The sequence below is a fragment of the Ailuropoda melanoleuca genome, chromosome 3 (genome assembly GCF_002007445.2).
Source record: "Ailuropoda melanoleuca isolate Jingjing chromosome 3, ASM200744v2, whole genome shotgun sequence".
NCBI lineage: Eukaryota > Metazoa > Chordata > Mammalia > Carnivora > Ursidae > Ailuropoda > Ailuropoda melanoleuca.
This window is the reverse complement of record NC_048220.1, coordinates 5,087,596-5,114,382: the sequence shown is the minus strand read 5'-3', so window position 1 is coordinate 5,114,382 and position 26,787 is coordinate 5,087,596. Positions and strand designations below refer to the sequence as shown.

General features: G+C 52.2%; 1 protein-coding gene across 1 annotated transcript in view; it reads right to left on the bottom strand.

Annotated features, from left to right (window-relative positions):
• The window catches only part of COL23A1 (collagen type XXIII alpha 1 chain), a 309,945-nt gene that overhangs the window by 42,739 nt on the left and 240,419 nt on the right, over nucleotides 1–26,787 (bottom strand). The window contains exons 4-6 of the mRNA XM_034655722.1: nucleotides 18,705–18,749; nucleotides 1,639–1,646; nucleotides 27–53 (exon numbers count right to left, since the gene is read on the bottom strand). Of these exons, the coding sequence (XP_034511613.1) occupies nucleotides 27–53; nucleotides 1,639–1,646; nucleotides 18,705–18,749 (80 nt within the window). The remainder of the gene's footprint in view (nucleotides 1–26; nucleotides 54–1,638; nucleotides 1,647–18,704; nucleotides 18,750–26,787) is intronic.

The window sequence follows — 26,787 nt, the reverse complement described above, 5'->3', positions numbered from 1 at the left end:
AGAGCAAAAAATAAATGGCAAATTACCGGGTAGCCATCTCGTCCTGATTGCCCCTGTGGTAATTAATACGTCATTAATAATCAGACTTTGAGCAGAAAACCATATGGCAACACTTACAACTCAATCAGGGTCCCCGGTCCCCCCACGTTCTGCGGGGTTTGCAGCAAAGGCGGATGGTTTGGTAATGACTCCTGGTGTGTGGGGAGGCACTCAGGGCTCCGACGGGTCTGGGAGACGGAGCACCCATTTCCTGCCTCTTGGAGCCAGGCTGGAGGGGCCACCAGGGAGCACACCCACGCGGTGCGGGGAGGAGGGGGGACATGGTGAGGACCACAGGGGGATGTGGTGATTCTGAAGGGCGGTGTCAACGCCACCTTGGAAAAGGCTCCCGAATCGGGTCTAGAGAGCAGAAACGGCTCTTCCTGCCTGTTGCCACTGGGAGGGGGTAGAGAGAGGAGGGCGGCCTCAGAAGCTGGAGATACGGGCCTGGGGGGCGGGGCATTTCTTGCTACTGGATGCTTCTCTGCCGGGACCCACGGGCTCAGAGCATTGACCGTCTGGCCAGTGGCCCATACGCTGGCTTCCATCTCAGGCTGCAGCTTGAGAAATCTGCATTTGTTGAATACACTTAAGAGCTTAACAGCCAAAAAAAAAAAAAAAAAAAAAAAAATCCTTCCACTGCCCTCTGCGCTCCGCACTTCGAGCAAGTTCACACAGGCTAGCCTCCCCGTGACAGCCAGGAATGACTCAACAGCCAGAAACTGCTTTGGCCAATAAATCTACACATTTCTCGCTGGCTCGCTCCCTGGCTCCGTGCGGCGCCGCTCCCTGCGTGGAGGAGCCCAGATTCCGAAGGGTGCTGATTGGGAAGTGAATCATGGTTAGGAGGAAGTCAAAAATATAACTGTTCATCCGAAAGGAATTCCTTTAAAAGGCTCACTTTGGCCCCAGCGGACTGTCAAGTGCGCTCCCTGAATTGATTCGTCAGGATTCAGCGGGCTCTGAAACACTGCCCAGGTGAATCGAAGACAGACTGGCCCCGTGTCTTTGGAGAAGGACCCGCAGTTCCGGGGCGCTGACCTTCCCCTGCTTTCCGTGCTGCCCCCTGGCGGCCAGTCCCTCCCGCGCACCCTCCTCCAGCTCCACACCCTCGCCGGCCTGCGGGGCTCCGGGGAGCTCAGCGGCCCAAACAAGGGAGGCAAACGCATTTTGGCAAATCAGGACATTTGGCATCTCTGCCTGACTCCGGAGCCCTTTGTGCCTAAGCACGCGAGACCAAAACATTAAAACAGATTAAGTGCCTTAGAGCATTTAGAAAATGAGGACATGGTGCTTGCATTTCTGCCCACCAAGTTGAGCCAGAGACGGGGCAGCCAGACCCAAGAATGCCAGCTCTCTTGGACGGAAAAGGGTCACAGTGCTTCACAGGGCAAGTCAAGCCCTAGAATTCTGTGCTTGCATTCATCTACAAATCCAAAAATAATATGGCCCCTGTCCAGGACTGTTTTTGTTTTTGTTTTTTTTGTTTTAAAGGACACAACACACCTCTAACTAAAAACTGTTTTCATGGAATAGTTTACAGAAGAGAATGAAATATCTTATCTTTCAGGAGCAGACAGCATAATCCAGGACACTTACGGGAGGACCTGCAAAACACAAGCCGAGAGGCTACAGTCAGCATCACAGGGAGAGACAGTCCTCTTGCCCAGGCCAGCCCCTCCCTCGCACAGCTACTGGCCGCCCCTCCTTGCAAGCCTCTGATGCTCTCACAGGCCCCAAAGCTAAGTGGCAGGACAGAGGAGGTGCTCTTGTCCTGGCAGGGGCAGGGACGGGCGTGTGGCTGGTAATGACAATCCCGTGTGTATTGGTTTGGGCGTTCATTTCATGGGGCTGCTGTTGATCCCTGCCTGGGGCCCACCCGGGTCCGGTTTTGGCAAGCCAGGTAGGAACCAGACCTGTTTCCACTTGAAGAACAAATTTGGGGGTGCACCTGGGGTCAGTTCATTTCTATTGAAGGGGAAAGGCTTGGGGAAGAAAACATTTGGGGTAGAGGGCAGAGACCTCCTAAGGGTGCAGGTGTGGGTGTGGCTGAGCAGACATGCAGGGTGCCTGTGGCTCAGCCTGGGGTTAGGGGCACCGAGTCTGGTGTGTGTGGGGAAGCTGAAGGGGCTGGGTCCAGAAACACGGGTGGCTGCTCCGGGAAAGGCTGGTGCAGAACGGCTGACACCTGTCTTCCCTCAGGTGGGGACTCACGGAGAACATTCTCGAAACCCACAGGTGTCTTCTTCACCTTACGGGGTGCAAACCACACTGTATTTGACCTTCTCAGCCATCTTTTTGGGAGGTGTGATAACAACACGATGCTCAGGGAGAAAGCAGGGACTTGCCCAAGGCCACATAGTTGGTTAAGGGGTGGAACTCATCCTGAAAGAGCTCTCCTGATTCTTGAACCCCATACACTTTCCGCCAAAGCCATGCTGCTACCAATCCAGTAAAGTCTCTGCTCCCCGCAGACCCTGGGCCTCGGTCTGGACAGCGAGACCGGCACAGGGAGGAGGGGACACTCTGCAGGCCACTGGCCCACACACATTGATGGATAGCCACCTATAAGCTGGGTCCCCCCAGGGGGCAAGTAAGGGGACCCACTGGTGAGTACAAGAGGCAGGATCTCTGACTTGCAGAATATTTCTGGGAAGGATCGATGCTTAAGAAAACAGTGACTCAGGGAGAAGTGCGGCAAGCTCCCAGACAGGCTGGGTCCTGAATCAGAGAGATGATTATCTCAGGGAGGAAGGGGGAGGGAGCCGTGGGACAGAGATGGCAAAGTTCCCAACTTGTCAGGATCACTGGGCTTCTGAGGGGCTAGGGTCCACAGAGGAGGGGCAGGGAGGAGGACCTGGGGAGAAGGCCAGCCAGAACTCGGGATGTCCACGCCATGGCCCAAGATCTAAAGGGCAGCGGGAGGCAGGGGGCACAGAAGGGTCCTGCTCAGAGGAGGGGTGGGAGGGGGTGAGAGCGGGTGCGGGGGAGCTGTCCCCGTGTAGACATGATGGTGGCCAGGACTCCATGTGCTCACAGTGGAAAGGAGAGAAGTGAGTCGGAAGACACTTGTCAGTGGGGACGCATAGGACTTGCTCATCCATTTAGGTGGGGGGTGCACGGGACATAGAAGAAAGAGAGACAAGACAAAGATTTTTGGCTTGAAAAACTGATGTGTGGTGGTGCTCATACCCAAGGATGGTAACATGGGGGGCTGCGGGTCCCCTGAGTCTAGACTAGTGTGGGGCAGGGTGTTGGCCACTTGGACAGCTGTACAACGGACTTCTCACCTTCAGCCAGGGACCTTGTGCCTTGTTTTCCCAGGAAAAGAAAAGCCACTGGACAGACACACTGTCACCTTTCTGACATCACATGCACACACCAGCCTGCACCCGCGTGTGCCCAGCCTCCTCTCTGTGTCCCTCCGGGGAAGTTAGGAGGTGACCGGCCCCGCCTTCCAGGGGCCCTGCACCCACGGCTCCCTCCCTGCCTGTTACATCGAACCTACTTTCTCCAGCAGATGCCTCGCAGCAGCTCTGGAAGGGCTCCAATTTCTCCGCTGAAAGCCCATCCTTTGCTCACAGGCCCTCCTCTGCTCGAGCCCTGGCTCTCCTCTCCCTCGCTGCCGGGAAGAGGGGTCTCCTGTCACTGCCTCTCATCCCACACCTATGGGTTCCATCCCTCTCACCACCAGAATGGCTCCCACTGAGTCCCCAGCTGCCTGCCTCCACATCAGTGAGCCCGCCAAGGATTTCTCCTCCTCATCCCACACTGCTGAGCGCACCCGCCTTCTGGAAGCGCTCTCTCCCTTCAGCTTCCAAAAGGTCATGTTCCTCCCACCTCCCTGCCTGTTCAGCGGGCTCAGTCTCTCCCAGCCTCATGCAGAGGCTCCTCGAGCTCATGGCAAAGGCTTTCTTCTCTCCAGTTCTCCGTGGGACTCAGCTGTCCCCTCTCTCCCATTTTCCCCAGGGATCTCATCACGTTCTTGACCACCCGAGGCAGAAGTGCCCCAAATGGGTGTCTCCAGCCCCAACTGTGCCTCAGACGCCCAGACTCCCTCCCTCGAGCTGTCTGCTTGCCATCTCCCCTTGAACAGTCCCCAAGACTCCTCAGGCCAAGCTGTGCAGACACACTCATGGTCTGCCCACAAACATGCTTCTTCTCCTGGTTTCTAGTCTCCACGGGTGACATTCCTTCCCACCCAGTGACCCGGACACCGACGAGTCCCCCTCGACAGCCCTCCCTCCTCAATCTATTGGCACATCCAATCCGCAGACATTCACCGAGCACCCGCTGTTCTGGACACTATTCTGGGTGCGTGGGACACAGCAGTGACAATGACAAAGGTCCCTGTCCTGAGGAGCTTACCTTCTAACGAGGGAGGTAGCCAAGATACCACAAGCATAACAAACAAGTACATCACCTGCGAGATGACAAGCACAGTGGAAAGAGAGGCAGCAGGGCAGGGGAAGGGGGAGCTTTCAGTGCCGGGGGACAGACTGGCGGGTTCAATACGGTGGTTGGGGTAGATGTCTTCCTGAGGTGACATTGAAGCAGAGGCTTGAAGGATATAGAAGAGTGAACCCGCAGATTCCTGGAAAAATGTGTACCTGCCAGAGGGAGCCCCCAACGCAAACACCTACCCCCTTGGGGGCAGAAGGGTGCCTTGTGTGTTTCAGGAATGGCCAGGAGGCCAACGAGGCCACAGCACAGTGGGAGGTGGCTTTGGGCGGGTGGGGGGTGGCGGCAGATGGGGTAGGGTCTTGTTGGCCATTCCTAGGGCTTTATCTTCTCTCTGAGATGGGATCCCCTGCAGGGTTTAGCACAGACACAGGATAAGACCTGGCTGACGTATGAAAAGGGTCACACCATGTGGGGTGGCAAGGTTAGAATCCTGCAGCAATGCTGGGGAGGAAAGACGGCAGCTCCCAGCTGGTGGTGGCCATGGAGGGGGTACAAGGGGCTGGACTCTGGATGGATTCTGAAGGGGGAGCCAAGAGGATTTTTCTCTAGACTCCGGAGGAGTCAAGAAAGATGCCACGATTCTAGCTTGAACAACTGCAGGGATGGAGTTGCCATCGACGGAGGTGGGGAGACTGCGTCGGGCGGGTTTGGCTGGAAGGCTCAGGAGCTCAGCCTTACGCACAGGGCACTCGGGGCTGTCCCAACAGTGGGAGGTTGGAAAGAAGAGAAGGAATTCCTAGAAGCTGAGTGGAGAAAGTACATTGAGGAGGAGGGGGCGGTTGAGTACCCACTGTGCACAGCTGAGTAAGCTGAAAACCAGGACCAGCCTACTGCGGTGCCTGGGAGGCTCAGTCCATTAAGCATCTGCCTTCAGCTCAGGTCATGATCCCAGGGTCCTGGGATCGAGCCCCACGTTGGGCTTCCTGCTCAGTGGGGAGTCTGCTTCTCCCTCTGCCCTTCCCCTGCTTGTGTGCACGCTTTCTCTCAAATAAATAAATAAAATCTTAAAAAAAAAAACCCACAAAAACCCCAGCCCACTGGCTCTAGCCAAGCAGGGGTAGGGGCAAGGGGAGGGGTGGGTATGCAAATCTGGTTGGAGATGGTTTCCAGGAGAAGGGAGAAGAGGAATATAGGCAGCGAGCACTTGCAAGCAGCTTCACTGCAAAGGGAGCGAAGACACAGAGCAGGTGCTCTGGGGACATGGGGTCCAGACAGGGCTACTTCTTCAAGATGAGAGATACGGCTGTATGTCTGTATAACGGGAGTCGTTGGCAGGGAGGGGGGGATCCTACATGTTGGAGAATGAGGGTTCCTGGAGTGACGACCCTGAGGATGGCACATAGGGACAGCACTGCTGGGGCAGGAGCTGGACATCCGTGCATGGGTCTGGCATTCAGTGTCACCAGCCAGCTGGGGGATGTCTCCCTCCAGCCACCGGTTGCTGTGCAGGTGCTGGAGTGCGTGTGTGGGATTTGAGCCAGAAAGGGTAGGGTGGTGGGATCTGTGGGTTGGAAGATGCATGAGATGGAAGGAATGTGGGGGTAAGGGAAAGAGGCAGTGGGTTCTGGTGACTTGTGTGAATTGGGGTGTCATTGAATTGGGATGCTGCATTTACTGTTGATGATGGGGCATTGGTCAATACCATGGAAGGGAGGTTGGCTGGCAGTCCAGCTCACTGAAGGAGGCCTGGGTGTGTGAGGGCCAGGAATTGACCCAGAAGCAGTGTTGGTGGGAAGGCTGCAGACCCAGGAGCTCAAACCCACAAGCAACGAGGGGATTTGCCCGGGTCAGGGCCGACGTGTCGCTACTCCAATCTCCACTCTGGGGCCAGGGTGGTGTTTTCAAGATGTAGATCTGATCATGGCACCCCCGTCCCCCCAGTCCTCATTTTCCCGTTGTTCTTAGGACAAAGGCCCCAGTCCTACACGACGAGCTGCGATCTGTCCTTGACTCCCCACCTGAGCCCCTTGAACCCGTGGGCAGAGAGGCAGTGTTACTAAAGGGTGCTGGGCAGACTGGTGCTTATCAGGACAAAGTGAAGCTGGATCCATGCCTCAGCATTAGCCCGGATAAATTCCAGAAGGATCAAAGACTTACATGGTAAAAAAAAAATATCATAAAAATCCTAGAGGAAAACAGACCCATAAATACGGAAAGCAAACTGATAGTTGCCAGAGGAAGAGGGGGATGGGCATGGTGGGTGAAGGGGGGTGGGAGATACAGGCTTCCAGTTAGCAAATGAATAAGTCATGGGGATGAAAGGTACAGCGTAGGGAATATAGTCAATGATACTGTAATAATGTTGCATGGTGACAGGTGGCAGCCACACGGGCAATGAGCCCACACAACCTACAGAGAAGTCGAATCACTACGTTGTACACCTGAAACTAATGTAACACGGCGAGGCAACGATACTTCAATTAAAAAAAAAAATCCTAGAGGAAAATTCCTTTCTAACCGTGGAGAGGGGAAGCCTTTCCAACTACAGTCCCTAATCCAGAAGCCATAAAATGAGAGTTTGATTCAACCGTATAAAACCAAAAATGCCTACAAGGCAGAAAGCACTATAAGCAAAGTCAAAAGCCAACGTGGGGGAAATATTTCTGACTCATGTCACAAAGGGTGATGGACCTTGTTGTAAAAACACTCGTACAGATCAGCTCTGCAAACACTGACAACCTAAGAGAAAAATAGTCAGAACAGATGAAGGGAGAGTTCAGAGAAAACGTAAATAGCCTAGGGGCGCCTGGGTGGCTCAGTCGGTGAGGTGTCTGCCTTCGGCTCAGGCCATGATCTCGGGGTCCTGGGATTGAGCCCCGAGTTGGGCTCTCTGCTCAGCGGGGAATCTGCTTCTCCCTCTGCCCTTCCCCCCACCCCACCCTGAGCTCATGCTTGCATTCTCTGTCTCTCTCTCTCTCACTGAAATAAATAAATAAAACCTTTAAAAATGTAACAATATGCCTTGGAGCTGTTTCACCATTAGCGCATCTAGAATCACATTAGTCTTTTTCACAACTGTGTGGTATTCCATTTAAAGTTGAACCGTACCATCCTTTCTCTCCGCGGGGCTGCTTCTAGTTTTTGGCCATTGCAAAAAGTTCTGCTGTGGATATTTTTATGTACTCGTCCTTTTACATACATGTTAACACATCTACAGAATACATTTCTAGAAGGATTATTGTTGTGGCAATGGGCACAAACATTTTAAGTCCTAATTAGCATTACCGATGGGTATCTGCTGTGATTATAGTTTTAACCGTCATTTCTCACATTATGAATGAAGATTCGCTTTTGTTTCATATACTTATAGGCTGATTATGTTTTCTTTTTTTAAAGATTTTATTTACGAGAGAGAGAGAGAGGGCATGCACAGGCGGGTGAGCGGGAAAGGGAGAGGCAGTTTTCCCACTAAGCAGGGACTCAACTGACTGAGCCATCCAGGCGCCCCTTATTGTTACATTTTTAAAAAGGTATGGAACAGTGTATTACTCTTTATTTAGCCATTTGAGCGAAGAAAAAAAAACCCGATAGGCTTTTGTTTGGATAAACATGCTCTGTCCTGGGTGTGGACACAGACAGTATTCATCAGGTTGCCTGCGGGGAGGGGAACCGAATGGCCAGAGGACAGAAGCAGGGGTGGGGTGGGGGGAGACTGACTTTTCACTGCCGGGCTCTTTGATGTCCCTGGATACACATGTGGGGCTTCCCAAGTCAGAAAAGGCAGTAAGCTTTAACTGAAAGCTGGCTGCGTTGAGGTCTGTGTTTTTGTCTGGTCCTGCGGCTCTGGCTGCCTTTTCTCACGCTCCCCTCTAAACTCCCTCCAAGAAAGCTCAGACTGGGGGGCGCCTGGGGGGGGCGCAGTCAGCTGAGCGTCGGACTCTTGGTTTCGCTCAGGTCCGGATCTCAGGGTGGTGAGATCAAATCCTGTATCAGGCTTCATGCTCAGCGTGGAGTCTGCCTGACATTCTCTTTCTCCCTCTGCCTCTGCCCCTCCCCCCTGCTCATGCTTTCTCTCTCTCTTTCAAATAAACAAATCTTGAAAAGAAAAGAAAAGAAAAGAAAAAAGAAAAGAAAAGGAAAGGAAAGGAAAGGAAAGGAAAGGAAAGGAAAGGAAAGGAAAGGAAAGGAAAGAAAGCTCAGACTGGGATTATCATTGTGAGCACCCAGGTCCTGAACGGGCAGCACGGGGCGGGGGCGGGGGGGCGGCGGGAGGAGGGCTGTAAGACCAGCCATCACTCACTCCCGAACTGAACTGCGTGGTTTTCCCCAAACATCTCATTTAACCCCCGCTGTGTCCTCCCTGGGCACAGGTTACAGATGAGAAGACAGGTTCTGAAAGGTTACTGTGCCCAGAGTCATGTCCTGCTCCCATCTGGACAGAACCCAGGCCGTCTGATTCTGAGCCTAACAAAGGGGGTGGAGAGAAACCGCTTTGGCAGGGAGAGCTTCCCCCGAGGTGCCTGGGAGCGTGTGTGGCACGTCTGAGGTCACCAAGCGAGTGAGGGGGCAGCCCAGGCTGGAGTCCCAGGTCCCACCCCAAACCCACAGCACCATCTGTGTCTTCGGAGGGATGGAACAGCAGCATTCGGGGAGTGGTTCCACTGCTGGGGGGACAGGTCACATCTAGCCCGTCCGAGAGTATCCAAAGCACCCTGGCCATCACCTCTCTCAGGCCCTGCTGGCACAGCATCACTGGGCCACCATTGCTTTATATCAGCACCACCCCCACAGCCTCCTAACTGACCTCCTCTGGGCACCCTGACCCACCAACCAGGAGGGCCTCTTAAAAACAACCAGCCCTTCCCAGGGCTTCCCATGGTGCATGGAATAGCATCCAAACTCCCCCGCACAGCTCTCCAGCCTGGCCCTGCACCTCCTCAGTGCCCATGGCCGTGGCCTCAGGACACCCACATCCACCTGGCCCCACAGTCGGCAGGCTGTGGCTTCTCCTCCTTTGCCCTCACTGGTATCCATCACAGCTCCCTGCCATTTCCATTCCAAGCACTTATCACCATCTTTAATTAGTAACCCCATTTCTTTGTGTGTTTATGGTCTGTCAGCCGCACCAGTGAGGCCGCTCCCCAAGAGGTGGGACCCCAGCAGCTCGGCTTGCCGCCGTCTCCCTGCTGCCTTGCACAGGGCCTGGCAGGCAGAACACTTAGGGGATCAGGGGGCCAAACAGACAGGAGTGCAGAGCTGCCCAGCAGTTCATGACCACTTCTGAGCCCTGGGCACCTGACTTCGTGGCACACCGACGCTACGGCCTGCAGGGAGCCGAGCAGCCACGGGTGATGCATGGGGCGGAGGGCTTGGGTCAGGCCGTCCAGGGGTCCCTGCTTGGAAAGTGAGGCTGGCTGCAGGGCCTCCCATGGCCCGGCCCCGTTCTGCACACAGCTTTCAAACATGTGTTCCAGGCATTGCCGGGATCCGTTGACTTTGCTGTCAGGAATGTGGGGAGCAATGAAATAAGAGCCAGATGACTTGGGAACTCAATAAAATGGGTCAGAGTAGAGGGTTCACTGATCCCATGGCCTCTTTAACTGAACCAATGTAGCTCAAAAGGGTTCCCCAAACTGGGAGCTCTTCGTCCCTCTGGGGAATAGACGTTTCCTGAGTGTTTCCCAAAGGGTATATTCCTGGAAAAGCAAACTGGGGAGAATACTTCCCACTGCCTGGCAGGTGCCCAGCCCACACACCGGTGGCAGCGGGGGGGGGGGCACACGGCAGCCTTAGTGCCTGAGGCTGCTGGGGCCATCGTCCCTGGGGACAGTCTGCACCTGCTTTTCTGTGTGGTCAGGACTCCTGAGTCCTGCTCTGCTTGCTGCCCGCTCTCTCCAACACACCGTGGCTCTGCCCCAGCCCTCTGCCTCTCCCCACTCAGCCTGCTCTGGATAAGAGGCCCCGAATCCTGAGCCTTGAAAACCCAGCCCATCAGGAAGATAGAGACCTTCAGCCATGCTACTCTGGGGCTTTTAAACTGAGTTTGCGGGTAGATGAAATGAGGCTTGTAGGTTGGCAAATCCAGAGCCAGTAATGAGTCCGAGAGCTGGGACTCAGCTCTGCTCTCTGGCCCGGATTTAATTTGGCCAGTACTATCAGGGAGGATAGAGGCTTTAGAATCCCGGCCCTCCAGCTAAGGAGCTCAGCAGGTGACCATCCCTGCCTCTCTGGACTGCTACAAGGAGTGATGGACCCACTACGCATGTGTAAGGTGCCCAGGACAGTAGTAACACAGAAGACCAATGCTGGCTAGAAGGACAGCATTCTCTCTTTCTCTCGCGCTCTCTCTGGCATGCACACCAATGCACAGACACACATGCGCGTGCACTGGCACGCCCCTTGGATCGTAGGGGGAAGAGAAGCACAGCCGGTAGTTTTCTGTGATTTGGATTCATGCTGCAGAACCAACCCTAATGGAACAGCAGATCTGAAGAGTGTCCTGTTGAGACGGCACCTCAGAAGGGCCCCCAGCATTTTGGGCAACACGGTCAGGGGTGAGGACACCTCCCTGGGATTCAGGTCCGACAAGCCAGCCTGGGTGTGGAGGCTGACTCTGGCAATCACCCTGTTCATCACACATTGTACAGGGCAGGCAGTGGGTACTGATGAGAAGCCCGAGTGGGAAGTAAACACATTGGATTTTGTTGTTGTTGTTTTAAGTAGGTTCCATACACGGCGTGGAGCCTGATGTGGGGCTCGATCCCAGGACCCAGAGATCAAGACCTGAGCTGAAATCAAGAGTCAGCCGCCCAACTGACTGAGCCACCCAGGCACCCCTCTGTGGACTTTTTTTTTTATTATTAAGATTTTATTTATTCATTTGACAGAGAGAGAGAGAGCAGGCAGGGGTGGGGAGAGGCAGAGGGAGAGGGAGAAGCAGACTGCCCGCTGAGCAAGGAGCCCGATGTGGGACTCGATCCCAGGACCCTGGGATTATGACCTGAGCCGAAGGCAGACGCTTAATGGACTGATCCACCCAGGCGCCCCTGTGGATTCTTTATATAAATAAGTAAATAAATAAGTAAATAAGTAAATAAATAAATAAATAAGTGTGATCCAAAAGGCATTCAACATTATCATCAAGAAGGCAATGGAAATGGAGACCACAATGAGACATCGCCTCACATCCATTAGATAGAATGGCTACTGTAAAAAAATAACAAGTGTTAGTAAGGATATGGAGAAATTGGAACATTTGGGCTCTTGGGTGGGTTTATATCTGGGACTCTTGATTCTGTTTCACTGGTCTATGTGCCTAAAGGTATCTGTTTTTATACCAGTACCATGCTGTTTTGATTACTATAGTTTTCTAGTATAGTTTGAAACCAGGAAGCATGATGCCTCTGACTTTATTCTTCTTTCTCAGGATTTCTTTGGGTATTTGGGGCTTTTAAAATCCATTTACATTTAATGTAATTGCTTGGGAGACAAGATTTATGTGTGCCAATTTAGTATTTAATTTCTCTATGTTTTATGTCTTTTTTATTCCTCTATTACCCATTGTTGCTTCTTTTTTGTTAAATAGGTATTTTCTAGTACATCACTTTTTTTTTTTTTTAAGATTTTATTTATTTATGTGACACAGAGAGAGACAGCCAGCGAGAGAGGGAACACAGCAGGGGACTGGGAGAGGAAGGCAGGCTCCCAGCGGAGGAGCCCGATGTGGGACTCGATCCCGGAATGCCGGGATCACGCCCTGAGCCGAAGGCAGACACTTAACAACTGCACTACCCAGGCACCCCCTAGTATATCACTTTAATTCCCTTGTTTCTCTTGCCATACTTTTGGAATAATTTTCTTAGTGGTTGCCCTGGAGTTTATAATTACCATCTTTTTTTTTTTTAAAGATTGTATTTATTTATTTGAGAGAGAGAGAGAGGGAGCACAAGCAGGGGGAACAGCAGAGGGAGAGGGAGAAGCAGATTCTCTGCTGAGCAGGGAGCCCGACATGGGGCTCGATCCCAGAACTCTGGGATCATGACCTGAGCCAAAGGCAGACGTTTAACCGACTGAGCCACCCAGGCGCCCCTATAATTACCATCTTAATAAATAATTTGGTTTGGATGAATAACAATTTACTTTCAGTTGTAAACAAATACTTTGCTCCAATATAGCTGTGTTAGTTATCTCCTTCTTTGTACTTTTAGTGTACTTTTATGAAATTACTAATTATGTATCATAAGCCCATCAACACAGTTTTATCATTATTGCGTTATGCAACTGGCTTTTAAATCAAAAGAAAAAAAAGTGCTATAAATAACAATACATTTATACTGTCTTTCATATTTACCTATGTAGCTATCTCATGCAGCTCTTTATTTCCGTATGTGGATTTAAATTACTGTCTAGGCGCGTCTGGTGGTACATTCGGTTGGGCAGCCGACTCTTGGTTTTGGCTCAGGTCATGATCTCAGGGTCATGGGATCAAGCCCTGTGTTGGGCTCCAAGCTCAGCGGGGAGTCTGCTTCTCTCCCCGTCCCTCTGCCCCTCCCCCCACTTTCACCTCTCTCTCTCAAATAAATAAATAAGTCTTTTAAAAAATTAATTATTGTCTAATGTCCTTTCACTTCAGATGGAAGGAATCCCGTTTGTATATTGCTTGTAGGACAGGCTGATAGAAGTAAGTTCTCTCCATTTTTTTTTTTTAATCTGGGCATGTCTTAATTTTTCTTTCACTTTTAAGGATACCGTTGTAGATTTCTCTGTTAACAGTTTTTTTTTTTCTTTCACCACTTTGAATATGTCATCCCCACTGACTTTAGGCTTTCATGATTTTCATTAGTAGCTGATTTCATGAAAAGAAATCAGCTACTAATCTTATCAAGGGTTCCTTTTCTGTGATGAGTCATTGTTCTCTTGCTGCTTTCAAGATTCTCTCTTCATTTTTTGCTTTTGGTAAGGTGGCTCCTTAGGTGTGGATCTCTTCGAGTTCATCCTACTTGGAGTTTGTTAAGCTTCTTAGATGTGTAGAATAATATTTTTGTCTATATTTGGGGAGGTTTTGGCCACTATTTCTTCACATATTCCTTCGGCCTCTTTCTCTGTTTTCTTCCCTTCTGAGGCCTCCATTACATGTACGTTGGCACACTTGATAGTGTTCCATGGGTCTCTCAGACTCTATTCATGTTTCTTCATTCTTTTTTCTTTATCTTCCTTAGACGGGATCATCTCAACTGACCTATCTTCAAATTTGCTGATTCTTCCTTCTGCCAGCCCAAATCCACTGTTGAACCTTTACAGTGAATTTTTCATTTCAGTTATTGTAATTTACTGCTTCAGAATTTCTTTTCTTTTCTTTTTTTATACTTTCTATCTCTCTATTGATAGCCTCCATTTGGTGGTACATAACTCCTCTGCTTTCCTTTAATTCTTTAGACCTGGTTTCCTTTAGTTCTTCAAACATTATTTATAATAGTCAACATAAAATCTCTGTCTAGGGGCCCTGGGTGGCTCAGTTGGTTGCATGTCCAACTCTTGATTTTGGTTCAGGTTGTGTTCTCAGGGTCATGAGATCGAGTCCTGAGTCCAGCTCCACACTCAGCAGGGAATCTGCTTGTCCTTCTCCCTCTCCCCTCCCCCCACTTGTTTTCTCTCTCTCAAATAAATAAATAAGATCTTCAAAAAAATAAATAAAATCTTTGCCTATAAGTCCATCTGTGCTTCCTCACAGACAGTTTTTACTGACTGCTTTTTTCCCTTTTTCATTGCCATACTTTCTTAAATCTTTGTGTTTCATAATTTTTTGTTAAACACTGGGCATTTAAAATAACTTAATGTGGCTTACTCCGGAAATTAGATATCCATCCTGCTTTCCAGGATTTGTTGTTGCTGTTTGTTATTATTGTTGCTCTTTGTTTGCTTAGGGGTTTTCCTGGAGTAATTCTCCAAAGTGTGTCCTCTTTGTCAAGTGCAGCTTCTGAATTCTCTCTTAGTTAGCTTAATGGTCAGCTGAGACAGAGGTTTTCTTTAATGCCTTGATCCAGCACATCTCCCATTCTGTGCCAAGGGGCTCGTTGTGTGTGTTGGAGCATAACTTCAGTGTTCTGCCAGGTTACAATTCTGCCTTGCCTTCATTTCCTGCTTGAGCAGGGCCTCAAGGTCAGCCAGAAGTGAGAGACTAGGGCTCTCTCAGGTCTTTCGTGGACGTGTACACAGCCCTGCACATGCATGTGCTTTCTAGATTCCCAGGGATATGCTGGAGCATTTCAAAGCCCCTCTGGGTGGCTCATCCCCTAGATTTTCATTGAAGTGTTTGTGTCAGCTTCTTCCTTGTTCCAACTGGTGTTGCTACCTTAGGCAGCTGTAATATTAAACAATTGCTGCTGAGTGTTTTTGGCAAGCACTCAGGGACAGAGCTTTTCCCAGTGAGTGAGCTCTGCATCAGGTCAAATAGAGACAAGTCCTAGGTATGGGCTTTTCCTGGAAGCTGACAAATAGCGACAGTTCTCTGGGAATGAGCAGTTAGGGACCTTCAAATTGTTTTGCTTCCCTCAATGGCTGCTACTTTTCATAGGTACTGTGGCTGTGAGATTGTTGATTTTTTAGGCTACCATGGGGCTGGGAAATGGGCAAGTTAAAATGCTACAAACGTCACAGTTTTTAGCAAGATATTTGTTTTGAATAAACATCTCTTGTGTTGTTACCAGACATTAATTTCCAGAATTCTGAAAAGGTCCATTTTCCCCTTAGTGTTCTTGCTGCTTTTTATAGAGAAGCAGATTTTCAAAGGTCCTTCCTCTACCATTCTAGAAGTGCTTCTTCCACCGGATTTTTAGAAAGTGTTTCTTGGGGTCAGGGTAGATTAAAAACCTTAGCACTGACATGGCAAGGCAGACCTGATGATTGTAGTAGAGCTGACATGTAGCTAGCCTTTAAAGTCCTAGTTCTTAAATCCCAGAAACTTCTGGAACTCTGAGAACCTCTCCCCTGCCTGCCAGGGGCCAGGGTAGGAAGTGAATGGCAATACCATGGTCTCCATGGACCACTGAACAAATGATGAGAACATTGTTGTATGAATCAGAACACGAAATATCACTGATTATCTACTTACAGTCATTTCTGAACTATATGGCTACCTCCTAGAATTTTTCAATGGGACTCACAGAACTGTTTCTTACTCTAAGAGCCATGGACTCCTGGGGAATGCATGTAGGAGTAATGAAGGGTCCTCAAATCCAAACGCAAAGGAAGCATCGTTAGTAAAATGAATAAACCTCTTCTGCACATTGATGTACTTTCAAGCGCATACTGCCACTAATAAATACACAGATCTATTTAAAGCAACAACAACAACAGAACCCTAGCACCGAGATTGCTGAGCTAAGGCTGGCAAGCTGCGGAGATGGGGTGAGCGCCTCCATTAGTCTCTGCAGGTTTAACACGGGCTAAGCAGCATTCGATTGCTTCGTTCTTGTGTCTTCCCATCTCCTAACCCTTCATCCATCATTTACCCACCACCGGTCCCTCTTTCTCTCTTCCTCCTCGCTTTCCTCCCTCCTTCCTGTCAACAAGCATTTACTGCCCATCTCCTGAATGCCTAGGGCTCCAGCCCCGGCTCTGAGGAGCCCCTGCTTTGGTGGAGAAGGACAGGTGTGCAGAACAGACCACCACAACCAGGTGCAGAAATGCTGGGACAGAGGGAGGCATCTGGGGAAGGGGGAGCCGGGGAGAGTGGAGGCTCTGGGGGAAAGGCAGGTCTGGATGGAAAAAGGATCCTGCCCAAGGTACCTAGAAAGAGTACCTCAGAGTGCAAGAGCGGTGTTGAGCTTCTCGGGCTGAGAAGTGGGGGAAATGGGAAATCCACTCCATTATGATGGAAATGCATAAACGCTGCAGGGCTCTGGAGGTGTTTTCCAGGCAAAGACTCCCACAGGCAGGAGCAGAGCGAGCTCTGTCTGCAGGTCTGGGGCAGGAAGGCATCTCAGCCAGATAATGGCCCACCAGACAGAAAGAGCCTTTCTCCCTGGGACTCAGGAAAAGGCCTGGTTTGTACAAGGGAAGGTGCCAAAGCCAGGATATGCATGTATGTGAAACTATCTGGAAATAAACAGGGGGCCCCGCCAGAGCTAATCCGAGAGGGACATCTGCTCTGTGCTGCTCACACTATTCCCTGACGGGCAGAGAATCAGGACCCCGCGTGGGAAAGGGCCGAGAGGGGAGGAGGGGCTGCCCACCCCTTGCCCAGCAGCTGACCTTACACAAGACACTTATCCCCTTGGAGCCTCAGTTTCCTTATCTGCAAAATGGGGATGATAACATATTTTTATCTTTTGCAGGGCTCTGTGAGGGTCACAGGAGAGGAAGGACTTGAAAGGACCCGGCCCAGAGCCCAGTAAATCCATGTCTTTCTTTGACTTTTAGATTGTTTTAAAGTGGAGTCTGAATTCTAAATGGATTTTTGAATAAGCTGAGTGGTATTATACTTTATCTTAAAAAAGAAGTCACTATGTATTCATTTCCTTCCAGAAAGGACATCAGAAGCTTACAATAAAATGCAATGAGTCCTTTCACAAGGGTTGAAAGGAGAACTGAGTGATGCAGTGTGTTTTTGGAGAGCTGGTAGTGTGTGTATATGGGGTGGGGGGTGGGGTGGGGAGTGATTACACACAAAGCCCAGAGGAAAGAAAAGTCCTAGCAATCAAACACAAAACAGCCTTCAGCTCTGGAAGTCAAAGCAAGCAGGATCCATGCAGGGTGTTTCCTAGCAGTGAACTCGAGGGAGTTTAGCTGGAAGTCCTCTATATAAGGCATTAGGTAAGGCAAGCACGCAGTGGTACAGGGGGCAGGAAGCCTGTGCCCAGGGCCTGGGAGAAGACTCTTCAGAGAGAATGTGCACCATTTCTCCCTGGGGTGCAGTCTGGCTGGGGTCCTGGCAAAGCTGAGGGCTGAGCATGTGTGCAATCCTTCCTTCCCTGTTCTGTGCACCTGCCTTTCCTGAGCCTGCTGTGTGCCGGGCTCGGAAGACACGGGGTGAGAGCTCCCAGCCAGCCGGGGTTCGAGAAGGCTTTCTTTAGATGTAAGGACAAAGGGTAATGAACTTGGGCCGAGAGTCCAGGTAGAGGAGGAGACTCTGTGGGCAGGCTCAGAGTGGGAGGCCCTAACCCCCCCGGGTGAGGCTGGAGGTGGGGGACATGGTAGGAGGAGAGGGGAGAACCCCGAGAGGTGGGGGCACAGGTCCAAGGCCAACCGAGGGGGATACTGACCGGGAATCGGCATGGAAATGGGGAAGGAAGGGGTTAAGGATGCTGCCCCGGAGTCTGCACAGGGAGCCAGAGGACAGCAGGTGGGGGGGGGTGCTGGGTTCCGGAGGGGAGGCACCTCCAACCTCAGGGCCCAGAGATGACTGGGGTGGAGACATCGTCAGGTCAGCACGATAGGGGAGCTGGAGCCACGGGCGTGGCAGAGAGGACAGAAGAGGGCCACGGGCGGGCTGGTTTGGGAGGCAAGTGGGGTCCCAGAGACCAGGTGGAGACGGAGCACACACGGGCTGGCCCTGACCCGGGAACACAGAGGGTGTGGCCACGGGGCCAGTCGGGCGGTGACTCTGGCCAAGCTGACCTCAGCGGCAAGGCTGTGAAGAGACCAGAGGCCTGGGATGATGGGTGGAGAGGTGGGGGAGGGGGTGTCTGGAAGCTTCACTGTCATGGGGGTCTGGGGTGTGTAGGCTGAGTGCATTTTGGGTGAAATGAAGGTGGCGGAAGGGAGGGGGCGGCAAGTAGAGGTGAGTCTGCGGTTGTGTGGCAGGGACGTGGAGGAGTCCCCTCCTGGTGCCTCCCAGAGGAAGGACAGTCCAGATCTGGGGAGGCCGGGGGATGCACCCAGGAAGGCCATCGCATTGTGTGGAGGGACCCCTGGTAGAGACAGGGGGCTGGTGGAACCATCACCAGCCCCCACAAAGGGAAGAGGATATTTCAGGGGCTGACAGTGACCTTCAGGGAGTGGTCAAGGGCACAGAGGGACTGTCCCTGGAACTGTGGATGCCGAGAAGCCAAGCAAGGCAGTATTGGACCCTGCGGCTCAGGGGAGAGCAGATAGCTGGAAGGGAGAGGAAGGCCTGGCCCTGGGTCCGAGCAGCCGGAGTTACCGGGTGGGGGGGGCAGTGCTGCAGGGACAAGCACCTCCGGCCAGATCTCCGGTCAGGTCTCGGGTCAAGGGCAGACTTCCGGGCCTGAGTTTGCAAACCAAGAAAACCAGGGACTTACCGGGGTCGCCTCTTCTTCCAGCCTTGCCACGCCGTCCGGGAGGGCCTGGGCAGGAGAACAAGGACAGACTGGTTGAGACGGGAAGCCAGCAGGCTTGGGTGCAGCCCACCCACCCCACAACGGCGCCCCGGGACTCAGCCTGCCCACCGCCCTGCCGGCTGCCTCCTTCCCTTCCCTTGCCTTCCAGTCATCAGTCTTTCACGAGTCATTCTCACTCCCAGAGACTGACTCCCTGGAACTCTACAGGCAGAGGGGTCTGCTGCTGAGAAACTGGATCTAGAAGAATAAAGCCCAGCAAGGTTGGGAGTCCTTTTACGAGAATCCTGATGAATGCCTTTTAATATTCCCTAAGGTAAAACATTAGAGACAACACACCACATAGAGACGCTACCGTGGCTTTCCCAATGCCTGAACTCGGGCACAGCAGGCGCTGTCCTGTCCATTGCCTGTCCCTCCTCTGCCTGCTAGAACCTTCCACACCCCCCTCACCCACAGCCTGGGGGAGCTGCTCATGAATTTCTCGTGACTGATTGCACTTAAGGTCCACACCAATGTGCAACTTCCTCCATCCTCAGGTTTTGAAGCCTTTCTGAATTTGTGATGCCGACCCCCCTGCCTCCACCTTCTCCCCGCTCTGCCCACGGCGGTCTCCAGATCCAGCGACCACGACGCTGAAGAAGGAGAATGCCGACCAGTCCCCAGCCCCGAGTTGGGGGACGTCTTCTCAGGTGCTGGGGGAAAAGGTGTGCAGAAGTGAAGGTGTACGTACTAGACATTTGAGATGCACGTGGCACCCTCCCTCCCTGGTGCCCACCCACTGCACGCTGGCCTGGTGGGGCCTGGGGGCCGTAGATCCACAGGCTTGGACTGTATTACAAGGAACTGCTCTTTCCTATAAAAGTCAATCTTAACCTCCCTCCCAAACCCCAGAACAACCACAGGGGAGAGGCAGAGGCTGGCCATGAACCAGGTCTGAGGCAGGATGGTCTACTAAAAAATTCATGTGGGGTGCCTGGGTGGCTCAGTCGGTTGAGTGTCTGCCTTTGGTTCAGGTCATGATCCCAGGGTCCTGGGATCGAGCCCCGCACTGGGCTCCTTGCTCATCGGAGAGCCTGCTTTTCCCTCTCCCTCTCTCTCAAACAAATAAAGAAAATCTTTAATAAAATTAATAAAAAGTTCATGTGTATGAATTTTCCTTCCTTTCTCCTGGTTTCAAGTGGGCAGGCACTATGCGCCCCAGGCCAGGGATCGGGATGGGAAAGAAAAGCAGAAGCAGCCCCAGGTCCATGGCACTTCCAGACTTTTGATCAGGAGAGTCCTGAAAGAAGAGGAGGGAGGGTCTTTAAGGAAAAAAAGAGAGAGAGAGAAGAAAGACTCCTCTGGATGTGGAGGGGGCCCCTTGATGCTATGTTACACCCTAAAACCTTTGCAGGTGCCTGGGGGTGATCTTATGTACGTGCCATGCTTTCTTCATCCATTCATCTCGTCAGGTGATGGATCCTTGGGTTGTTTCCACCTCTTGACTATTGTGAATTGTGCTGGGATGAACACGGGTGTCCAACTATCGCCCCAAGATCCTGTTTCCAATGCTTTTGGATATATACCTACAAGCAGGATTGCTGGGTCACAGAGTAATCTCATTTTTAATTTTTGAAGGAACCTCCATATTGTCTTCTATGCTGACAACACCATTTTACATTCCCACCAGTGAAGGCTTCAATTTCTCCATAGCCTCGCTGACACTTGGTTTCTGTTTTATTTATTTTTTATTTTTATTTTTATTTTTGGTAGTGGCCACCCTAAGGGGTATGATGTGATACTGCATTGCGGTTTCAATTTGCCTTTCCTTAATAATTAGCCATGTTGAGCATCTCTTCATATGCCTGTTGGCCATCTGTATGTGTATGTCTCTTTTGCAGAAATGTCTCTTCATTGCCCATTTTTTAGTTGGATTTTTGTTGTTTTTGAGTAGCCAGAGTTCTATATTCTGGATCTTGACCCCTTATCAGGCAGGTGGTTTGCAAATCTCGCCTCCCATTCTGTAAGTTACCTTTGAGCTCTGTTGATGGTTTCCTTTGCTGCCTGGAAGTTTTTAAGTTGATGTAATCCAATTTGCCTATTTTTGCTTTTGTTGCTTTTTTAACCTTTTGAGTTAATTTTTGTCTATGGTGTGAGGTAAGGGCCCCATGTCATTCTTCTACATGTGGATATTCAGTTTCCCCAACACCATTTGTTTAAGAGACTGTCTACTCTCCACTGGGTAGCCTTGGCACCTTTGTGGAAGATCATTTGACCATATAAGCGAGGCAGCCCTGAGTTTTGAGCACAGAAATTCCTGCCAGTCACATGGCCCTTGTTTTTCCTCGATACCGGATGCAGAGCTTGAGTTCTGTGCTGGAATCGCCCACAGGCCATGTTGACTTGGCAGAGCCAAGATTCTGGCACTCTCGTAACAGACAACAGTTCCTCACCCTGGCGAGGGATTTGCAGGTTATGGAACACCTCCAGGTCCATGACCTCAGTTGAGCCCACGCTGCTCGGCCACCTGCCAACCTAACATCTCCATGTGGATCTCACCAACATCTCAGGCCCGTCGTGGCCAAAACATACATCCTGGTCTCCTCCCCAGCTCCTGGGTGCAGCTGGCCTGGTGTTAGGCCCTTTCTCTTCTCTGGGCACATCTGTTTTCAGGGAGAGCGAGGGTGTGGGAACGGGAACCCCCCTGGCACACACAGCATTATGCTCCTCTGCTTGTAGGAGGGAAAAGGCCCACTTTCACCCACAAGGCCCAGGGCACTGGTGCCTGGCTTCCAGGTTTTCACCAGGCCACAGAAGCTCATGCTGGGCTCAGCAAGATGGCTTGCCTTGGGCCTCAGGTTGCGGTGAGGGACATGGCAGGAAAGGGACCCACAAGTGGGACAGTAAGCCAGGCTCTTCCTGGGTCTGAACGCTAAAGCACACCATGGTTTCCTGCTGGTCATTACTGGGTACGACTGCAAAACGCTCTGTCTGCGTAACTCAAGCCAGATGAAGACATTTGCCTTCCCTGAGGTGGCTGAACGACTAGATTTATCTGGTGGTTCTCCTGGGTGGCATGGTTAGGCAGAGGGCCCGATGAGGTGGGGTGCTCATAGGCGAGCAGTTGCTCAGGCAGGTTCCCAGAACCTTTGGGGAAGTTCCTAGCAGGCCTGGAGTGGGGCAGGGCCTGGGTATCCCTGGGCATCGAGGGGGCTGGACAGGACTCCCAACTGAAGGGGCCTAGGTAGCAAAAGAGAATGTTCCTGATGCTCTTGAACCCTCTCCCAGGCCAATCCAAACCAGATACTAGACGCTTCAGTGTGAACAACTCACAAATCGACAACTGGTCAACCGTTTGTGCGAACAAGCAAAAGAAGGCCCTTGGCTCAGCGGTTTGCCCCAGAACTTTCTCCTCACCGTTCTTCTTCTTTCCCTTCCCTTCCCCAGTGGGAAAACCTCTCCCACTGCCAGCACACACAGGCTGCCCTGGAAGGCATCTGGGAGTAGGTCCTGACTGGCCTGCTATGTACAGATGGAAAAACTGAGGCTTTGAGGGGGAGGACAGGTCTTGCTCAAGGATGCTGTTGGGAAAACAGTTCCAGCTGGAAAATCTGCACGTGATGAAGCCCAGATCGTACTGTTCTCCCTACCGCTGCATGGGACCCGCACAGTGGTGGAGACCCCAGCTGCCACAGGGGCACCGTGAGGTGTCCTTCCAGAGGCTGTGGGCAACAGACACCAACCACGCAGTGGCAGTTGAGGAGGGGAAAAACATGACTGATAAGGAAGCTGTTTACCTGGGGCAGGTTACTCAACCTCTCTGGGCCTTAGGTTCCGAACCCACGCGGCTGGAATTTTAGGGGTGACAGAATGACAGCTGCCATGCAGAACTGTTAAATAGAAGAGCTAGTGGCATACACACCAACTTGGGGGCACAAAAGCAATGCCTGTTTGGGATCCCAAGAAATAACTGGCTGGACGGGCCTTTGGGCCTTCAGAACTTGGGGCCCTGATGACAACAGGCTCCTGTGTGTCCCCCAGGGTGGGTAAAGCCTGAGACACAGCAGCTGCGAGTCAGCGACTTTGTGGGCAGGGTCTGAGTCCTGATGGAAGGCCAGTCTGGAGGTTTTCCGTTTCTCTCCTCATGGTCTGCCTGGGGACCAGGATGCAGGAGTTGCACGGCCTGGGGATGGGGTTTCTCAAAGAAATCCTGAGGTTTCAGGCACAGCCTGGGCTCCAGCTTGCTGCGAAATGACTCTGGATGCCTGTGACGACCGTCTGCCCAATAAGTAACCACGGAGGACGGTGGTTTTCTCAAGCACCGTTCGAAGCCAGACAACATGGAACCATTTCTAACTCATAAAAATCTCATCTCTGCTTGGGCTGGAGAACTCACGCGCTGACCAGATCCAACAGGCTCCCTTGGAGGTCTGAAGCCTGAGGAGATGGCTCTCACAGTGATGGCCTCCTCAAACCTCCCTGGCACCAACCTCCCCCAGGACTCCTCCTCCAGCAACGTCTGCCTTATTACGGCCCTGGGCATGTGGGGGACATCTAGCCCAGGCCCCCGTGTTCCCCAGGTCACCCAGTCCTCAGCCCTTCCCAAGCTGCTTCCTGGGGCAGAGGCTTTTGTGCAATTCATCTTATTGAATCTATACACAGTTCTAGAAAGTGCTTTAATCCCTTCCTGCTCTCTTCTCCCTCAAGACTGGGGAAAAGGAGGCTCAGAGACGTCAAGAAATGCTGCCAGAGGCAATAGCCAAAAGGCGGAAAAACCCAAATGTCCATGGATGGGAGAATAGACGAAGAAAATGTGCTGTGTGCACACAATGGAATATTATTCAGGCTCATGATTCAGTTCTGAGACATGCCACACCACGGATGAAGCGTGAGGACGTCACACTAAGTGAAATACGCCGGTCGCAAAAAAGACGAATACTGCATGATCGCCGTTACGTGAGGTGCCTGGAGTCGTCAAATTCAGAGAGACAGAAAGCAGAAGGGTGGGTGCCAGGGGCTGGATTGGGGGGGATGGTGCTTTTGTTTGGGAGGATGAAAAAGTTCTGGAAATAGACCGTGGTGATGGTTGCACAACACTGAGAATGTACATAATGCCACTGAATTGTCACACTTAAAAACAGTTAAAATGGTAAATTTTACGTGGTGTGGATTTTACCAAAGTTAAAACAAAGAAAAGGAATGCTCCCAGGGCTCTCAGCTCCCAAGGGCTGGAGCATGACTGTGAACTCAGGTTGGGCTCTTAGAGACCACAGAAATGTCATTGGCGGCATGGTTGATGACCACTGGGTGTCCAATGAGAACCTGGCACTGTGTCGTCATGGGGAACGGTGGCATCCCCGAGGTCACACAGTGAGGAGATGGCAGAACACGGATTCAAACCCAGGTCTGTGTGATTTCAGCACACGTCCTCTGAACTCCTCGGTCGTTGTGACCAAGGCCAGGTCCTTAACATCTCAGGACGCGTCCAGAGCCTCCAGCAGCCTTAGGATGGGGCCTGTCTCGTGGGCATCGGAGGCCCCTTCTCTGACCCTCTTCCCGAGCCTGGGGGTCAGGTGGTTTGAATGCCCCAGACCTTCAGTATGGAGCACCTTGTGGTTGCCCGAGGCCCCGGGGCCATCGTGGGGGTTTGCGATGGGCAGAGGAGGCAGGAGAGATCCCTGGATTTGAGCTGCTAAGACCAGGTCATTAAAACATCTCCCCAGATAATTTTGTTTTATAAGTTTCAGACCAACCTTGAAGTTGGCAACTCTGGCTCGGGGGAAGGGGAGTGTTATCCCTGCTCATTTCCTGCCTGGACTAACAAAGCCCCCTGTCTCTTGCAAGAGTGGGGGGCAGGTGCGTCCTGTGGACACCTCAGGGAGGGCCTGGGGGTCACCGCCCTCCTGGAGGGCTTTGCCGCCTGGAGTAGCTGGCCAGCTGGCAGGTTGCTTGAACTTGGCCGACACTGAGGGCCATGTTGTCCTCAGGGAATTAAAATCACGGCTTCTTACTCAGCAAATACAGCTCATTCCAGAAGGAGTTTATTGTCCCCAAAGTCTCCACCATGCATCACGCTACGGGGAGCCCTGCTGCTTTCTGGATGGTCCCGGAGCAGTTTGGAAAACCAAGGCCATAGGCTGCTGGGGTGGGAGGGCAAATGTTGGTTTGGGACTGGGGTGTGTCCAGGCTGGTGACACATTCCTCCAATCCCCATAACCAGACCGGGCAGGCCCACTTAGATACCATGCCATTCAGTGGCTGAATGGACAGGGCCCATCTTGGGGGAGGGGGGGCTGGCGGGGGACCCCAACCTTACATTCACAGAGGTCTTCAAAAGTGGACCCTGCTGGTCTCTCCAAAGGAGTTGATAGTACCAGACAGCCCCAAAGGCCCCCGACGGTGTTTAACAAAAACAATAGGGAGGCAATACCATTCATGGTTTGCTTTACGGTTGGTACCAATCTCGGTTCCAAGTATTAACCCATCTACTCTTCACATCGAACCTAAGAGGAAAGCTACCATTGTCATCCCCATTTTATAGAAGGAGAAACTGAGGCGCAGAGAGATGAACTGATCTTCTGAGTCATACAGCCCATAGTAGGTGGAGCCGTGCAGTGTAGACCCCAAGTGTACGTGTCCAACCCCCGCTGCCTGCCTCTTGCACGAGGAGATGCTCGTTGGAGGTGAGAGGTGCCCAATGTCCACGGGTTCCAGAACTCCTTCTTGGCATTTGTTATTATTGTTTTTAGAATACAGGAAACACACACAATGGAAGGGGCCCGGGGATGGCTCTCAGAGTTCTGCGAGTTAAATAGTGAATTAAAAGGCCACATGTTTCCCCCAGCACCGGAGGCCTGGACTGAGTCCGGCCGGATCCCAGCATGCCCTCCGCACGCCGTCCGAAGTGCCAGGCTCTGTTTCCTGGCTCCTTCCTCTCCCTGAGTCAGGAGCGGCCTTAATAAAGCATTTAAAACAGGATCAAGGAGTTCGGACCTATGACTCGTGCTGCTGGCGCACCGGACCCAGGGTCCCCGCAGGAAGGGCTCGGCCGGCAAGGGGGGGGCAGCGAGCCCGGGGAGGGGGCGACCTGCTGCCACCTGCTAAGCCTTGCAGGCGACACACTGCATGACTCTGTTATCTCTTTAATCCTGCTCGTCACTCAGTGATGCAGATATGAACAGGGACGGAGACCAAAGGGAGGTGACCTGTCCAAGTCACAGGGCTAGTCAGGAGCCGAGAGTCTTGGAGCACTGACGCTGCCCTCCTCGGTGCCTTATTTTTGGGGAAATGGACTGTGGTTGAGGCACCAGAGCTAAAAATATGGACTGTCTCATCCAGAGGCAAAAGCAAGGAGGACTCGGGAAGAAGCAGAACGTGGCTGGATGGTTTCTGGCATAGAGTGACAGGGCTCACGGAAGGGCTTCTGGTCAAGGGATGTGTGTCTCAGCCCAGAGACTTCAAGGCACTTCTTGAAGGATCCTTTGGAGTGACAGCTGTAGGGCACATGGGTACCCCATTCTGGGGCCACCCGGTCACAGGCCATTCCTTGGGCTGGGCCAAGCCCCCTCCCCGCTGCCCGTGGCTCAGGCTATGGAAAGGATGAAGCAAACTCACAAGAAGGGTGAAAAGCCCCTCGGAGGGGCCGGGACACACCATGGTACTTCCCTCTCACGGGGCTCAAGGCCATGAGAGCATCCTTGAAGGCTGAAGAGGCCCTGACCTGCCTGCTGGCCTGGACCAGAAGGAAGGGGAGTGTAGGGAGGGCTTCCAGAAAAAAGGAGGACCTTCCTGGGCTCTCAAAAGGTGGAGGTTGAGAGCTTGCCCTGCCTATGGAAAGAGCTGGAGTGCAGGCTAAGAAAGGTATTGGATCCTAAGGAATTGTGGCTCGCAGGTGGCGAGGACACCGGGGGCACCGGCCGTGGGCAGCTGGTGCTGGGTAGGAGCGCTCGGGGTGACCGGGGCTCGGCCGGACCCAGATCCGTGCTCATGCAGGTCAGCTTCTCCAGAGCCTATCATCTCCTGAGATCCCATTTCCTGTTGGAGAACAGACTCCAGAGAGGCACAC